Genomic DNA, 14199 nt, shown 5'->3' on the forward strand with positions numbered 1-14199 from the left:
ATTATGAGAAGGAAGATTTACTTATTTTATACACATTTTATTATTATTAAATTGTCACCTTAATGATAATGAATCTTTCAGTTTTGTATGGTCCCACATTCCTGTTAATTTCCCCTTTTAATCCTTCTATAATTATAACTAAAGTAGCTGAAAGAAGTAAAATCAGATTTTCATTTCAGAATATGAATAAAACATTTAGAGTGAAAGGTATCAACTATAATACATAGTATAACACATAACAAGTATGTATCCTTAGCAACAAAAACTTCCAGCCACTAGTTTGCTACACATGTTCCATTCCGTTTTTTCATATCAACTGAAGCTTTTATCTCCCTCGGAGCTCAATTCTAACAACACAACTTATCTTAAATTCTGACAGTGCATGTGAATACATAAGTAGCTTCAGTAACCTTGTGTTTATTTATTCTCTGCTTGCCATTTCCTACCTGGCATAGCCCTAAATTGTCATCAGTAAGGGAATATTTAATGCTGTATAAGATAAAGGTAAATGACTTCAAAATAATTTCTTTTTTTCTATGTTATAATTTTAAATTTTTCCATTATTTTCATATTTTTCAAATTCAGGTTTTTGCTTATCATGAACTCACTTATCTCATATTGTTTTATATTTCACCATTATCTATATTATTGTTTTACACCTACAGTCAGCATGCCTTGAGTATTGGTGGTGCAAAGATAGTTGCTTGAACAAAATAACTGATTGGCATTTTTAAAGATGATCATCTGGATTTTAATGTAGGCATGCTGTTCTGAAATTTATAATTCAAGATATATGGTTCCCATTTTCAATGTTATATAGGGTATCATTGAAGAAATTTTGATTGGACAGTTCAACTACATAGAACTGTTTGAAATACATAGAAGTAATTGGTTGAACATCTGTTGTCTTTTGTGTAGTGTCACCATCCTTCTTTCAGAGAATAAATCCTCATTTTCATTAAATCTATTTCAGATGTTCACATTTGTGAAACATTTTTCATTTCCATGACACTCCTGCTACTTACATTCAGGTTCTCTGTAGATAAGATTGAAGTTGCTTTGTTCTCCATATGAATGATATTCATTAACTGCTCCGTGATGGTCACTCTCAACCCAACACATCTACAGTCAAAGATGGTGACACTCAAAACTATTTATTGGAGTTTATATTTTCATAGGGTTTCTCATTACCAAATATAAGTTGGGTGATCCGGTCAAAACATCACTCTTAAAGTCTTCAAAACATATATCCTTCTGCCTTGAGAAGATAGTCAGCATATACAAGAGAAGTTGGTGTTGTTGTTCATGTTGTCAGGAAACTGGAATTAGTATGAGTGTCATAGAGTGGTAGTAAGCTCCTAACAAGTTGAGTCTGCAATGCAGGTTCAATTTTCAGTATCATTTCACATGCCTCTTGTATCTGTGATTTCCAGCTGTAATAAATAATGTTAGAGAAGTATAGACTTGACTATACTGACTTGCTTTTAATCATGTTAAACAAAAACAATGTAATTAAAGGTGACTGAAGCATTTTCATTTCAATAATTCTTGTTAAATTCTTCAATATCAACAAATGTTATTGATCTATAAACGCTCTACATCACCTATTCCAGCATACAACTAGAACTTGTTTTATTGACCTTAGATGGAGAAAATTATCAGTTAGCTATGGCTAAATTTGAAACTAGGTTTGCATGCTGTTCTGAAAACTCTAACAAGCTGCTTGTTTCATTGTCACAGTTTGCTTTATGTTGATGAGGTTGTTGTTGTTGTTGGCACTCCGTCGCTTACGACGTCGAGGGTTCCAGTTGATTCGATCAATGGTACAGTCTGCTCGTGAAATTAACGTACAAGTGGCTGAGCACTCCACAGACACGTGTACCCTTAACGTAGTTCTCGGGGATATTCAGCATGACACAGTGTGACACAGTGTGGTCCGTTGAATTACAAGCACAACAGAAACAGGAAGAAAGAGTGAGAGAAAGTTGTGGTGAAAGAGTACAGCAGGGTTCACCACCATCCCCTGCTGGAGCCTCGTGGAGCTTTAGGTGTTTTCGCTCAATAAACACTCACAACGCCAGTCTGGGAATCGAAACCGTGATCCTATGACCGCGAGTCCGCTGCCCTAACCACTGGGCCATTGCGCCTCCACGTTGATGAGGTAAATATATTTTTAATGAAATCTTGATATACTTTTCATTTTCCAAACTTTTTAGAGATGTCATATACCTAATAATATTCATACACATGATTTCTATCCTGGAAAACAGGTGAACAAAAGTCTTAGAACAGTAGTAATTTGTTTTTTAAAAAATGCTGTTACTGACAGATTAAAATGAAGAGAACTGAATTCCCTGACAAAATATTTTCCCAAAGAAGTATATTTGCTTTCTTTGGCCAATTCTTTACTTTCTCTATAGTAAAATTCATTAATCTATTATTATAATGAAGATGACGATTACTTTCTCTTTTATCAAGGGAAACAAACAGTCCTTATTGCAAAAGCACAATTTAGTTCAATACATACAAATAAACAAAATACAAATTATAAGTTATGACACGTATGCATGTGTATTGGTGAAAGTGTATATATAATATAATTTAATATATAACATAATGTAATATAATATTATATTACATTGTGTGTGTATGTGTATGTGAACAGACACATGTAGCTGTGTAGCAAGAAGTTTGTTTCCTAGTCACATGGTTTCACGTTCAGTCCCACTGTATGGCACCGTGGGCAAGTGTCTTCTACTATAACCCTCAGCTATCCAGAGACTTGTGAGTGGATTTGGTTGACAGAAACTGAATATATTGTATACATATGTATGTGTATATATATATATATATATATATATATATATATATATATATATATATATATATATATATATATATATGCATATTATATGTATATAAATATTGAACTGTTAATCCCTACAAATTCTTTTCTCTCCATTTTTGTCTCTTTTCTCTCTCTCTCTCCATTTTTTTTTTCTTTTCAAAGCTTTCTGTCAAAGAGAATGGGCTCAAAGGCATGGATTGGACACTTTGACCAGAGCTGGCAAGCTGCACCAGACTTCAATTGGATTTGGCATGGTTTCTACAGCTCAATGCCCTTCCTAATGCCAACCACTTTTCAGAGTGTACTGGATGCTTTTACACAACACTTCATAGGTGCTTTTGCATGGCACTACCATGCGTGTTTTACACTATATATATATGGCTGAAGATTAGCATCATGCTTGAAACTCCTTAGTACTCTGAGTTTCATGCATGGTATTCATCTTCAGCCATTGGTCGAGAAAGGTCACGCAATGTCACAGTTTGATGTTGGTATTTCAGCGACAACAATTACTTGGAAATTACTGCATGGTGAACAGGAAATCAACCCTTGTAATTAGAAACCTGATTTCAGACATTAGCAATTGGGAATCTAAACTCTCTTCCAATAGGGAAATCTTTAATGGAACTGCTCCCACCCCACTATAATGATGCTTTGGCTAGGAGCAGATTTTCTGAGAAGCTCACATATGTGGACGATCCCCAAACCCCTCTCCTTGCCCCAAGAGAATTAGGAAAAGGAAAATTATCTGATCTAACCTCCCATTTAACCTAGAAGTTTCTATCAACATAACCAGGAGTTTCCTATTGTTAATTAAGAAACATTTCCCCAAAGGCCATAAGTATTACAAACTCTTCAATCCCCATAATGTTAAGGTGAGCTACTCCTGCTTAGACAACATTGCACACATCAACAGGCATAAAAATGCACCCACACAACCCTCAACCCCAACCTGCAATAACCGAAATCCCACTACCTGTCCTCTAGAAGGATCCTGCCTCTCGAGGGCTGTAGTATGCAGAGCCACCCTTGCACCATCCGATGGCATCACTAGGCACTATACGGGTATGACAGCCAATAACTTCAAGGAAAGGTACTCCCAGCACATACATTCTTTCAGATCCAGGGATAGAGAGAACTCCACTTCTCTGTCGCGCTTTCTCTGGAGACTCCGTGACCTCCGAGATGAAACACCCAGCATCAAGTGGACTATTGTCAACAGGATGTCACCATATTCAGCTGAGGCCCCTAATTGTCAGCTCTGCCTCCATGAAAAACTGCATATCATCTACCAGCCCGCAGTATCCATCAACAAGAAATACGATCTGTCCTATTGCTGTTACCAAAGGTATACTCTTCTGGTAAATTTCAAGCCACTGGCCATCAACAACCTGTATATGCCTCCTTAGTACCAGCTGCCCCCACCTGCACCAAGATCCCTGTCACCAACTAGCCCCCATGAACAGCACCGCAAATCAAACAATCTCCAACACTTCTTCGTGCCTGTCTACCCACATACCCTCACCCCTTGTACATAACCACACAAGTATATGTGTGTACATGAGTGTGCATGCATGTGCATATACACCTGCACACTGTATGTGTGCGTGTGTGGATATATGAACCATGCAGTCAATTTCCTTTTAACCATGCAGTATTTTCAAAGTAATTGTTGTCGCTGAAATACCAACATCAAACTGTAATACCACATGACCTTTCTCGACCAATCGCAGGCTAACATCCATAATAAACATTGACTCTCTTCAACCATCCTCTCGTTCAAACTCCAATGGCCAAAGATTAGCACCATGTTTGAAAATCAGAACACTAAAGAGTTTGAATCAAACTGTTTTGATCCATACATGTAACTCCCAGTAAAGGTGTTGAGTATCCTTCTTTCATTTGTCTACTCACTCCTGACCCATGATGACCTAAGGTGGTGTCATTCTTTTTCATGTTGCCTTCAATCATAGTGGACATGATTTTCTGAGCTTCTCACTCTACCCTCCTGTCTGTACTCCTTTAGGACAGTTTTCATTTCTCCTTTGTGTTATCCATTCTTGTCTTGTCTTGCAGCCCCAAGGTTTTACGTTGTATATGTATTATCATTGTTAATTGTTGTCTTTGTGGAACCCTAAGCCTTTATTCTGTTTATTATTTTGTTCCTCATCCATCCACTAATGGTCTCATCTCAAACCCATTTCATTTTATTATGTTTAGGTCCGATTCCCGGCAAGTTTCTTGTAGGTGCCTCCAGAGTGGAAGCAATATTATCGATAATGGCTGAAATTGCATTTGACTAATGTTTTCTGTCTGCCTGTGTATTTAGTATGTGTTCATTTATTTACTACATGTTTTTTAATCATATATATAGGGGTAGGTCATATTTTCCGTTTGTTGTATTTTTATTTAATCCTGAAAATATTATTTATGTAACGAATGTACTCCTTAATTTTTTACCTATATATATATATATATATATATATATATATACACAGTGGGGGGAAATAAATATTCGTACATGTCAAAATTCTTTATTTATTTAATTTCTAATGAACATAAATGGGATATACCAATACTATATTTGCATACACATACATAAACTAAGAATATGCAAAAGAAACTAATAAATTATAGTAACTAATGAATTTATATACAATTATAAATATTTAGGGGTGAACAGAAAATTTGTTTCCAATCTTCCATGAAAACATGTCTAGTTCATGGGGAATATTACCTTACATGGTAACAGGTGAGTGTTGTTGACAGAAAGAGCATCCAGCAATAGAAAACACCCCTCAGCAAATTCTGTCTGACCCATGGCAAGCATGGTGAATCATTATCCTCCTCCTCCTCATCATCATTTAACACTTGCTTTCCATGCTGGCATAGGCTGGACAGTTTCACAGAAGCTAGTAAGCCAGAGGACTATACTAAACTCTACTATCTGCTTTGGCATGGTTTGTACAGCTGGATGCACTTCCTACTGCCAACCACTTTACAAAGTGTACTTGGTACTTTTGTTTACATGGCAGAAGCGTTGGTGAGGTCACCAAGTAATTTGCAAGACAAAGATTTCACAGTTGATAGAGGGAGAGATATTGAGTGATATAGCTTTGTGCCAGGTGATATGAGGTTAAACTATGATAGAGAAATAGAAACAAGTATCTTGTTGTAGAAATGGTTACCCCAGTCAGTGGGAGGGAGAGAAAGAGACAGAGAGAGAGAGAGACAGACAGACAGACAGACAGACAGACAGACAGAAAGGGCAAGCGAGAGAGTGAGGGAGAGAAACAGAGCAAAGGAGATGGCAGTGATATGCCAGGGCATACTCTCAAGATACAAGGAGATGAATGTAAATGGAATGACTGAGGATTGCCCAGGGTGTTTGAGTAGGGAGTTCACAAAAGGACAAAAGAGAAAGAGATGGAAAGGAAGGAATGCAGTGGGTGGTGAACCACAGGTGTATAGGGGGAGGCAACTGGATAGCATTTATACAATTGGCAAGGAAAGGAGAGGAGAGAGAGACAACCAAGTGATGTTGGGCTGCAGGTTTTGGGTGGGGAAACAAGCATAATGCATGAAGAAAAGATGAATCTAATTCCTGTGTGCTCTTAGTGCTTATTGTTCCTGCACATCTGCCACATACAAAGACTACACTTTCTGTTAATCTATCTGCAATACCACTGCATCTCTTATGTATCCATAGTTTACACTGGGTGCAAAAATAAAAATAATACTGACATCTCATTTTAACAGATATATTTATCAAAATTACATGAAAATAACTTGAAATACTAAAGAGTAAATTTATTCAATAAAATAGCCATTGGCTTCAACCACGGCCTCCAGATGACTTTGGAATCTCCTGCAACTCTTCTTGATGGTTTCCTTATTTAAATTGATGAATGCCGCTATAATTCTTGCCTTCAGTTCATCTTTGGTGTTACAAGAAGTTTGGTTGGTTTCTCGCTCAACTGTGCCCCACACATAATAATCAAGGAGGTTGCAGTCCAGGGAGTTAGGTGGTCAGATGTTATGGGTGATGGGGTTGCAGAAATTGTCTGACAGCCATGACTGGTTCTCCTGCTTATGTGGCATGGCACAGAGTCTTGTGTGGCATGATGCAGAGACATAGGTTCTTCCAGCACTCACCCTCTTGACCCAGGGTAGCTCTACCTACTCCAGGCACTTGATGTAGGGCTCTGTGTTGAGTCTGAGGCCACGTGGGAAGATGAATGGAGGCATAACGTCACCATCACTAGTGATCACTCTAAACACCATGATATTGACTGGATGTTTGATTCTTACCACTTTCGGTACATGTTTTAGTCACTCAGATTGATGCCCAACACTCTGAAATGTTCGTATTGGAGCTTCCGGCACAAATGTCAAACAGTACAAGATGTCATTTCCAAATTTCTGGAAGAGTGAATTGCATCATGGTGCTGTTTTTGTCACAGATGGTACCCAACTGACCCTACTATACTGTGTAGTCAACAAAATCAAAACCAAACAATGTGCATGGGTGAAATTAAAAATATAAAATGATGACAATTTATCCATTGCACCCTGTATATATATATATATATATATATATATATATATATATATATATATATCATCATCATCATCGTTTAACGTCCACTTTCCATGCTAGCATGGGTTGGACGATTTGACTGAGGACTGGTGAAACCGGATGGCAACACCAGGCTCCAATCTGATTTGGCAGAGTTTCTACAGCTGGATATGCTGTAGATGAGGTCTTACATTTGGCCTCCATTCATTTTAATTGATAAACTACATTCCTCATAGTTTGTCAATTAATTAATTGGGCTATATGAATAAATATTGTTAATGCAAAATATAGATTAAAATTTTATTTGGTGGAATTCATGTAAAACATAGAAATTTAATCTTTAAATCTTCTCTTTAGCAAAAAAAAACATGATATTTTTTTCCCTTACTGCATAAACTATAAAATTTAACTTATTTCATTTTATTACTGTCTCTATTAACAACTCCAGAAACACAGGTGGGGGGGAGGGTCCGTGATAAAAAGAGTAACAGACATACATACAAACAGAAAGTGAGAGAGTGTATGTAATTATCTCTTTTATTATGTTTTCAATTTACCATTAAGCCTAAAAACATGTTTTCATGGCTTCTGAAAGATTGACAGCATTACCCAGGCTTAGTCTACCGACAGATGTTGACTTTTAGAAAACAACAACTCATAAAGTTGAAGTACTATGGCAACTGACAACTTGTGCGAGGAATTATTTTAGTTTGTTTTGCTCAGAGTATTTTCTATACCACATATTTAAGAGATTTAGAGGCAAGATAGTTGAGTGAATAGCAGTCTACTAGCTCTTGAGATCAAGAGTTCAAAACTGAAGCATAAATTTCATTTCTCATTTGTGTGATAAGGAATGACAGTATCTTTATGTTTTAAAGTTCCTTGGAGATGTGGGGGGGGTTAAGATAACAAAGTAATGAGTCTTGCCAACAGGTATAGACTATTATGGATTTCTCTGCCTTTCTATCCTATACACAACTTAGCACATTTAGGGATTAGTCTTTCGGAAGCCTGTTGGTAAACCGATCAATTATCTTCTCCTTCTGTCTTTCTCAACTTCTTCATTTTTTGAATTCCTGTTTGTTATGAAGTACTCAAGGCTTTTTCTTCTCCTATAGTATCCAATGATCTAAGTCTGTTATCTTCTTAAGTTGTCAGGAAACTTTCTAATGCTCCTTGTACATCTAACAAATTCAACATTTGTCACTTTATCTCTAGTAATGTTATTATGATGAAATGATTTTTTTTTTCCTTTAAGGAGAGACCATGTCTGAAACAACAATTTTTTTCTTTCCCTGCTACACAAAGTGTTACAGATTTATTCCATTTTTTTTTTTTTAATTTTAATAAAGGTAGTAATATTCAGTTTGAATTTTAATTAGTTGGTGATAATGATTTTGTACAGAAAAAAAGATCTTTTAAGTAAACTGTTTAAACAAAGAAGCTGGTAGCAACATAGTGAGAAAGAATTTGGAGAAGAGAACTAGAGGCATCAAGTTAACAGCTTATTTACTAGCAAAGTCTGACATCATGTTTAGGACTTGTTAACATACCAAGAAGTGTACTGAACAAGTCACAAGTCACAGTGGGTTGATAACAGGGATCTTTGTGGTTGTCGTCACTGCATGTTGAAATCTTTAAAAGAATTTTTTAAAGTAATATATAGATGTAACTGTTAATGCTGAATCCGAATTTGTTTATTCATTTATTCCAGAAAATTTTGCAAAACTTCTACAGGTGTTCAAACTTTGATAATTTTCAGAATTTTCAGCCAATCAGAAAACAACGCCTCTTCCATCATCTGTCACAGTAATGAGAAAGTGTGACATGTAAAAACATTAAACTAGCTACAGTAAACAGCAAAAAACATAAAAAACTTTGTAAGCAAATTAAATATTTAAAAGATACAAGCAAACCAACAGGAGTTGCTAGAAATAACAATCAAAACAGTAGTTAATTTGCTCATGTGTCTAAAAAGAAAGGTTTTCAACCAGTGTGTGCTGCTTACAATTACATATACATCTAAAAATAGACTACCAACAAGAGCATCGAAAATAAATTAAAAGCAACACAAAGAGCCATGGAAAGGAGAATGCTGAAGATTAACAAAAGTATTAATAATAAACTTGAATTGTTGAAAAACACTATCTTGTAAACTTCACATTTTGCAGTGCATTGTGTGATATAAAAAGATATTTATTTGCTTTAAATTTTTCAGAATGAATCCTTTTGTAGAGTTAAGTCTGCCAAACGTTTCTTCACCTCGTGGACTGCTACTTAACTATGATTCTTCAAGCAGACCACCAGAATCCCGAGGAGGTTATCGTTTTGGACAGCTTAGCAAGAATTCGTTTTTTACCCGACACAACCCACATCCAAAAAGAGTTAAACATATAAAAGGTAAAACTGCAATCTTTCCCTTTTCTATACAGCTACAAATAAGAATAATTATTTCTTACCCACAAATATTTGAGTATGATACAGAGTTAATTATAAGACTTTTAATAAGGAATCTTCAATTAATTGATCAGCTTAAATTTAATGTGTGCATGGGATGTGAGAAGACAATTGTAGAAGGGATGCCAATTCTGGGTGTCTTTGCAATATAAAGCAGTGAAATAGTTACAAGGAATCAAAACAAGCTTATAAACTTAATTTACCATCTCTCTCACTTCCTTATATAGTTTATGTGAACCCATCTCCCTTTTGTCTGTTTTGTTGTCATGGATTGATAGATTCTCTTCTTTCAAGTTATTAGTTCCTGATTCTGCTGTACTGCTCAATGCCAAAAGTGTGGGTACATGCCGAAGGATGTGTGGGTACATGAATTTCAACCTATGAGTAAAGCCAAATCAACAGACCTACTGTAATCACCAGGAGATGACAACCAAAATAACTGGCATTTACAGATGAGAAAAAAATTATATTTAAAACCTTGAATAAACTGACCAAGAAACTCATCCCAGACTAGTTGCGCTGGAACTTTGTCAGTGACCAATTTGCAGATAGTGCAATGGAAATTTTGACTCCAAATAATAATTAAGTTAGCAGTTTTTGTATGTTTTAAGTGGCTAATACATGTCTTCAATGCTGTAATTGCTTTAGTTTCAACACATAGACTCAGATCAAATCACTTGCCAGACAGGTAGATCTCTAGTCTTCTAATTTTATATTACTCACCTTCTCTGTATAGTTGCTTAAACAAATTACATTAACAATATAAATTACAGCATAAAAGAAGTATATGTCAGCAAAGGTTGTACTGAAATTTTATCACTGCCATACTTGTCACATAAAGTGTAACCAAAGTCTACCCACACTACCATCACTACCTCTTATAAAAATCCTGATCACGTTTTTGGAAAGGCCATTTCAAATTAAGCTGCTGAGTGACTCTTTGGAGAGGCCATAAAATTCTTTTGTAATTGCAATGCCATTCTCTCTCCACTCCTTCCCCTTACCACCCATATTTTCTCTCTCTCTCTCTCTCTCTCTCAAATAATCTATTTACTTGTCAGCTGCATAAATCCCTGTTAAGCTTGCACACATGCTGGCTGTCATAAGTACCTCCTCCTCTTCCTCCTCCTCTCATATTAACTATATGTTACCTGACCAATTTGTTAATTCTTTTATTAAAAAAAAAACATATGATCTAAGAGGTTTTCACTCCTTGTTTCTTTTCCTGTCTATCAAATCCTTCCTCCTCAAAATGTCAAACCTTTGGAATCCTGCTTTGCTACCCACCACCCACTATCTCTTTCCCTGTAATTGTCATCTCACAGGTATTCAAACTTAACATTATTCCTACCAATCTCAACAGCTTTAAAGGGCTTGTACAGGACATGGACACTGCTCTTTCTTGCTAATGAAACCTTTGAAAAAAAGAGTGAAAATGACATGATGGTGTTCATTATCATCATTATCATAATTATTTGATATGGCTGTTATTATCTGTTTATTTACTCATTAAATATTTTTATATCTAGAGGGCATACAGCCTACTGGTTAGGGTGTTACACTCATGGATCACAAGATCATGGCTTCAATTCTTGAAACAGGTGGGGTACAAAAGACTTCATCCCATGTTGTTCTTTGATCACTTCAAGAGCAGACATGTGGTACACCATGCACCTACTTAAGTAACATCGATTTGATGGAGAGAGTGAATTAATGTACAGCACATACATTTAACCACTATAAATATGTAATCATTTTTGCAGATTGTTCTGCAAGAAATTGCAGAACCATTTTTCTCGGACTACGAGAGACTACTATCATATTTCATATCTATATCTAAATGATATTTCAATCTTTACAGGTTTGCTAGATGTACCAATATGTACAGTACTTGATTGGGACATACCTCCTATTTCTCCCAGAAAGGATTCAGGATATAAAAATGAAGTGTCTCTTTCTTTTATATCTGACACCGAGCGATTCAAAAGACTAAGACATTTTTACAAAGAGAAAGTATTACCCAACTATGGACCATGTAAGTTCCTTCAATATTTGCTGTTGATTGTTTAGAGTTTTGAAGAGCTTAATGTAATCAACATAATAACAGATAAAATACCCAGTGTTAGTTAGTTATAAGCTTATCCGTTCTTAGTTCTAATCACACTAAGATCAACTTTTTCTTTCTCTTTTCAGGATTAATTTAACCAACTGTTTCCAGCTTTCAAATTTATAGCTTTGTGCCTACATTAGAAATTGAGATTTTTTAGCATTCCAAAAGTCAATCTGGTGACAGATGGGCCCTACCAAACATACTTGTCCTCATCACACTTTATGAATATAATCAAACTGAGAGACAATGTTTATAAGATCACTAATACTGAGGGCTAATATAAATCATAAAGAAGTGGTTTGCATATTATTACACATTTTTGGTAGCCGGTTAGATAAACTGGTCATAGCTGGATCACCTTTCATCACAGGTTTGCTTGATCAGGGTTGGCCTGGGGCTAAACAGCTTTTAATACCACATACATCACTACTATATATATATATATATATATATATATTCTTGTGGGGATACCTGAAAGAGAGGGTTTACATCAACAAACTGGAGTCACTGGTGTAACTGAAGGAGAACATCATTAGAGAAAGCAGAGAAATGGGGTCTGAAACTCTTGATGCTGTTATAGTGCAAGTTTTGGAAAGAGCACAGGCATACAAAGCTGAAAATGGTCGCCATTTAGGCTATGTCATTTTTCATATGTGATGTAATGGTGTTGCAAAATTTGACTTGTGCATATTAATTTCCATTATGTTCCTTTATATTGTATCAAAATTTCATGCATTTGTAAAGTTAAGGAAGCTATTAAAAATTGAAACCCATCAGTGACTTTTGGGACACCCTGTATAAAGAGAGATCATAGAAATATTCTCCAGTGGAGGTATGACATACTAATCTTCTCTGACAGTACCAAGGCACAATCACTACACATATTAAGAAAGCTGTCTTGGAGTAACACATTATCCCCACACATGAACTATATAAAATTTCACATTTCAACAAATGTTATGTCTCACAGAGTCTGGTGATTTCTTATGATAACTTATCATCATCATTTAATGTCCATTTTCCATGCTGGCATGGGTTAGACAGTTTGACAGGAGCTGACTAGGCAGAAGACTGCACTAGGCTTCAGTATCTGTTTTGTCATGGTTTTTACAGCTGGATGCACTTCCCAACACCAACCATCCTACAGAGTGGACTGAGTGCTTTTTACATGGCACCAGCACAGGCAAGATCAGTTTTGGCATGATTTTTACTGCTGGATGCCCTTCGAAATGCCAACTAGTTTACAGTGTGGACTGGATGCTATGCTTTTTATGTGGCACCAGCACTGGCAGGGTCAACAGAAATATGTAACCAAAACTGTATCTCAAAGTCTAAGGCCTGGAAATATAGCCCTGATTAGATTTCATGACTTACATTGAATTACTGCTTATTTATCTAAGGGAGTCCTGCTGCTGTACACATAAATATCCTAGATCACATCCTAAAGTACATGAAGGATATTAGAAAATTTGCTAAAACCCACTCAGCAATTTGTTGCTGTTTCACATGTATGCTGCTTCATCCCTGTGTCCCTTCTATTGTAGCTACAAACCCTCTGAACCAGTTACCTACATACCCATCATACCATCTACCTACACTTTGTAATCCATGCTGTTTTACTCTCACCTACCCAAGATGCTAAATATTTTGTTCGTCCTCTTGGAGCTTCAACCCTCTACATACATCAGTTTACAAATGCTCAAGCATCAACCACACCTATCTCATCTTGTATCTAATATTTTAAAATATGTTGTGCATGTTACTATATTTTAAAAATTCATTTCATTTACAGTAGCCTTAATGGAGGATTGGAACGATGAATTCCACAACTTTACAAACCAGCTAGGACTTACATTACAGAATACAAATGTAAAAAGTCAATTTCCTAACAAAGCAAAGGACAGAAAATCTCATTCAAGTGGTTGTGTGTATTCTTCAGAAACCGGTCGTTTAATTCCGCCTCCATCTAGAGCGATCTCAAAACATCGGATGCATACTGGACAAAGAGAATTATTAGCCAATCCAGCACTAGGTATAGTTGACCAACAAGAATTAGAAAACACTGTGAGTTGCTATCTTTGAACATGAAGAATACATTATTTCTGTAAATATTCTTATATTTTGATAGGTCTAGGAGTTATTGTTAGTCACTGGTCAGCCTTGACTTGATCTTCGCAAGCAGAGTTTATATATATATGTATATAT

The 14199-nt window shown here is 35.9% G+C and overlaps 1 protein-coding gene across 6 annotated transcripts in view; it reads left to right on the forward strand.

Moving 5' to 3' along the window:
• Positions 1-254: 254 nt before the first annotated feature.
• The window catches only part of LOC106874951 (protein TBATA), a 22730-nt gene continuing 8785 nt past the window's right edge, over positions 255-14199 (forward strand). Inside the window, exons 1-4 of one of the 6 annotated variants that reach the window (XM_014922874.2) lie at positions 255-504; positions 9646-9827; positions 11746-11919; positions 13787-14058. In XM_014922874.2, coding sequence (XP_014778360.1) covers positions 9647-9827; positions 11746-11919; positions 13787-14058 — 627 coding nt within the window. In that variant the 5' untranslated portion in view covers positions 255-504; position 9646. Of the gene's footprint in view, positions 505-2139; positions 2162-8328; positions 8445-8811; positions 9539-9619; positions 9828-11745; positions 11920-13786; positions 14059-14199 lie in introns of those variants that run through there. The other 5 variants (XM_052968228.1, XM_052968227.1, XM_052968230.1 and 2 more) reach the window with 5 other exon arrangements.

This window comes from Octopus bimaculoides, chromosome 5, assembly GCF_001194135.2.
Source record: "Octopus bimaculoides isolate UCB-OBI-ISO-001 chromosome 5, ASM119413v2, whole genome shotgun sequence".
Classification (NCBI taxonomy): domain Eukaryota; kingdom Metazoa; phylum Mollusca; class Cephalopoda; order Octopoda; family Octopodidae; genus Octopus; species Octopus bimaculoides.